The sequence below is a fragment of the Homarus americanus genome, unplaced genomic scaffold, assembly GCF_018991925.1.
Source record: "Homarus americanus isolate GMGI-L3 unplaced genomic scaffold, GMGI_Hamer_2.0 scaffold25467, whole genome shotgun sequence".
Lineage (NCBI taxonomy): Eukaryota > Metazoa > Arthropoda > Malacostraca > Decapoda > Nephropidae > Homarus > Homarus americanus.
In genome coordinates this window covers 6,848,816-6,852,969 of record NW_024732867.1, presented here as the reverse complement: position 1 = coordinate 6,852,969, position 4,154 = coordinate 6,848,816, and the positions used below count along the sequence as shown (strand labels likewise).

Sequence of the window (4,154 nt, the reverse complement as noted above, 5' to 3'; positions counted from 1 at the left end):
TACTAAGGGGAGACTGGCACTGTGTTGTACTGAGGGAGACTGGCACTGTGTCGTACTGAGGAGACTGGCACTGTGTCGTACTGAGAGACTGGCACTGTGTCGCTGAGGAACTGCACTGTTTCATTGAGGGAGGCTGGCACTGTGTCGTACTGAGGGAACTGGCAATGTTTCATTGAGGAGACTGGCACTGTGTCGTACTGAGGAGACTGGCACTGTGTCGTACTAAGGGGAGACTGGCACTGTGTCGTACTGAGGAGACTGGCACTGTGTCGTACTAAGGGGGACTGGCACTGTGTCGTACTGAGGGAACTGGCACTGTGTCGTACTGAGGGAGACTGGCACTGTGTCGTACTGAGGGAACTGCACTGTTTCATTGAGGAGGCTGGCACTGTGTCGTACTGGGGAACTGGCACTGTTTCACTGAGGGAGACTGGCACTGTGTCGTGACGGAGGAACTGCACTGTGTCGTACGGAGAGACTGGCACTGTTTCATTGAGGCTGGCACTGTGTCGTACGGAGGAGACTGGCACTGTGTCGTACTGAGGGGCTGGCACTGTCGTACGGAGGAGACTGGCACTGTGTCGTACGGAGGAGACTGGCACTGTTCATTGAGGAGGCTGGCACTGTGTCGTACTGAGGGGAGACTGGCACTGTGTCGTACTGAGGGAGGCTGGCACTGTGTCGTACGGAGGGTGGCTGTGTCGTACTGAGGAGACTGGCACTGTGTCGTACGGAGAGACTGGCACTGTGTCGTACGGAGGAGACTGGCACTGTTTCATTGAGGAGGCTGGCACTGTGTCGTACTGAGGGGCAGCACTGTGTCTAAGAGGGGAGGCTGGCACTGTTGTCGTACGGAGGAGACTGGCACTGTGTCGTACTGAGGGAGACTGGCACTGTGTCGTACGGAGGAGACTGGCACTGTTTCATGAGAGGCTGGCACTGTGTCGTACTGAGGGAGACTGGCACTGTGTCGTACTGAGGGAGACTGGCACTGTGTCGTACTGAGGGAGACTGGCACTGGTCATACTGAGGGGAGACTGGCACTGTGTCGTACGGAGGAGACTGGCACTGTGTCGTACTGAGGGAGACTGGCACTGTGTTGTACGGAGGGAGGCTGGCACTGTGTCGTACGGAGGGAGACTGGCACTGTGTCGTACTGAGGGGGCTGGCACTGTGTCGTACTGAGGGGAACTGGCACTTATGTCGTACTGAGGGAGACTGGCACTGTGTCGTACGGAGAGACTGGCACTGTGTCGTACTGAGGGAGACTGGCACTGTATGTCGTACAGAGGAGGCTGGCACTGTGTCGTACTGAGGAGACTGGCACTGTGTCGTACTGAGAGACTGGCACTATGTCGTACGGAGGAACTGGCACTGTTTCATTGGAGGAGGCTGGCACTGTCGTACTGAGAGACTGGCTTTGTGTCTACTGAGAGACTGGCACTGTGTCGTACTGAGGGGAGACTGGCACTGTATACTGAGGGGAACTGGCACTGTGTCGTCCTGAGGAGACTGGCACTGTGTCGTATGGAGGAGGCTGGCACTGTGTCGTACTGAGGGAGACTGGCACTGTGTCGTACTGAGGGGAGACTGGCACTGTGTCGTACGGAGGAGACTGGCACTGTGTCGTACGGAGGGCTGGCACTGTGTCGTACTGAGGGGAGACTGGCACTGTGTCGTACGGAGGAGACTGGCACTGTTTCATTGAGGGGCTGGCACTGTGTCGTACTGAGGGAACTGGCACTGTGTCGTACGGAGGAGACTGGCACTGTGTCGTACGGAGGAGACGCTGTTTCATTGAGGGAGGCTGGCACTGTTTCATTGAGGAACTGGCACTGTGTCATGCGGAGGAGACTGGCACTGTGTCGTACTGAGGGAGACTGGCACTGTGTCGTACTGAGGGGAGACTGGCACTGTGTCGTTGAGGAGACTGGCACTGTCGTACTGAGGGAGATGGCACTGTGTCGTACTGAGGGAGACTGGCACTGTTCATTGAGAGACTGGCACTGTTTCATTGAGGAGACTGGCACTGTGTCGTACTGAGGAGACTGGCACTGTGTCGTACTGAGGGAGGCTGGCACTGTGTCGTACGGAGGAGACTGGCACTGTGTCGTACTGAGGGGAGACTGGCACTGTGTCGTGCTGAGGGAGACTGGCACTGTTTCATTGAGGGAGACTGGCACTGTGTCGTACTGAGGGGAGGCAGCACTGTGTCGTACTGAGGGAGACTGGCACTGTTCATGAGGGGACTGGCACTTGTCGGGAGGGCTGGCTGTGTCGTACTGAGGAGACTGGCACTGTTTCATTGAGGATGGGTGTCACGAGGGGGCTGGCACTGTGTCGTACTGAGGGAGGCTGGCACTGTGTCGTACGGAGAGACTGGCACTGTGTCGTACTGAGGAGACTGGCACTGTGTCGTACGGAGGGCTGGCACTGTGTCGTACTGAGGGAAGACTGGCACTGTGTCGTACGGAGGAGACTGGCACTGTGTCGTACTGAGGAGACTGGCACTGTGTCGTACAGGAGGAGACTGGCACTGTGTCGTACTGAGGGAGACTGGCACTGTGTCGTACGGAGGAACTGGCACTGTGTCGTACTGAGGAGACTGGCACTGTGTCGTACGGAGGAGACTGGCACTGTGTCGTACTGAGGAACTGGCACTGTGTCGTACGGAGGAGACTGGCACTGTTTCATTGAGGAGGCTGGCACTGTGTCGTTACTGAGGGAGACTGGCACTGTGTCGTACTGAGGGAGGCTGGCACTGTGTCGTACGGAGGAAGACTGGCACTGTGTCGTACGGAGGAGACTGGCACTGTTTCATTGAGGGGAGGCTGGCACTGTGTCGTACTGAGGGAGAGCTGGCACTGTGTCGTACGGAGGGCTGGCACTGTGTCGCTACGGAGGGGACTGGCACTGTGTCGTACTGGAGGGAGACGCTGTGTCGTACTGAGGGGAGACTGGCACTGTGTCATGCTGAGGGAGACTGGCACTGTGTCGTACTGAGGGAGACTGGCACTGTGTCATGCTGAGGGAGGCTGGCACTGTGTCGTACTGAGGGAGACTGGCACTGTGTCGTACCGAGGGGAGACTGGCACTGTAATACTGAGGAGACTGGCACTGTGTCGTACTGAGGAGACTGGCACTGTGTCGTGCTGAGGGAGACGGCACTGTGTCGTACTGAGAGACTGGCACTGTGTCGTACTGAGGGAAGACTGGCACTGTGTCGTACTGAGAGACTGGCACTGTTGTCGTACTGAGGAGACTGGCACTGTGTCGTACGAGGGAGGCTGGCACTGTGTCGTACCGAGGGAGACTGGCACTGTGTCGTACTGAGGAGACTGGCACTGTGTCGTACTGAGGAGACACTGTGTCGTACTGAGGAGAGCACTGTTGTCGTACTGAGGAAGACTGGCACTGTGTCGTATGGAGGAGACTGGCACTGTTGTGTCATGACTGAGGGAACTGGCACTGTGTCGTACTGAGGGAGACTGGCACTGTGTCGTATGGAGGAGACTGGCATCGTGTAAAAGCAGTTATCAAGTGTATAGAAAACTCCGAAACAGTAAAATAGTTTCAGAAGTTAGAAAAATAAATTGTAAAGTAGAAATATTTTATGACTTGTAAAAACTGTAAAACGAAATATTTGGTCGTCACGGTGTACAGTATTTACAGAGAGAAGTAAAATTGTTTTTGTAAACCAGGAGGGATTAAGAGGAGAGGCGATAACGGGAGGAGGAGGAAGATAGGAGAAGGAAAGGAAGGGAGAGGTGAAGAGGTAGGAGAAAGATAGAGAAGGAGAGAAAGGGAATAAAGAGAGATGGAAGAAGGAGAGAGGTAGGGAGTGGAGAGAGAGGGGGGAGAGAGAGAGAGAGAGAGGAGGATGCAACACAACACGCATCTCAAAGAAAGGATTTAGTGGGGGGGAGGAGGCAGGAAACGTGATGGATGAGGGCAGGGAACGTTCATGGTGTGAGTCCTGGACGAGAGGCGGCTGTGTGTGTGTTGAATAGTAGAACCTGCACACAACTGTCAGACCTATACAGAGAGGACGGGAAGAGAGGGACGGGGGAGGGATGGGAAGAAGGGGCAGTGGTATTGAGCAAGAGAGAGAGCTAATATGTTGATGAAATAGAGATGGAGAGAGTTAAGTTTGT

At 55.4% G+C, this 4,154-nt stretch overlaps 1 protein-coding gene across 1 annotated transcript; it reads right to left on the bottom strand.

Moving 5' to 3' along the window:
* Positions 1 to 370: 370 nt before the first annotated feature.
* On the bottom strand, positions 371 to 2,306 carry LOC121869152 (flocculation protein FLO11-like). Its single transcript, XM_042370340.1, has 4 exons — positions 2,117 to 2,306; positions 1,683 to 1,969; positions 854 to 1,350; positions 371 to 770 (listed from the first exon to the last, which is right to left on the bottom strand). Exons 1-4 carry the CDS (start codon positions 2,304 to 2,306, stop codon positions 371 to 373), a joined length of 1,374 nt encoding a protein of 457 aa, XP_042226274.1.
* Positions 2,307 to 4,154: the final 1,848 nt, after the last annotated feature.

Coding starts and splice junctions, on each gene's coding strand:
- LOC121869152 (XM_042370340.1), bottom strand. CDS start 2,306: ATGAAACAGTGCCAGTCTCCTCAGTACGACACAGCCAGCCCTCCCGAC. Junction 1,351..1,682: donor AAACAGTGCCAGTCTCCTCC/GTACGACACAGT, acceptor CGTACGACATAG/TGCCAGTCTCTCAGTACGAC. Junction 771..853: donor ACACAGTGCCAGTCTCCTCC/GTACGACAACAG, acceptor TCAATGAAACAG/TGCCAGTCTCCTCCGTACGA.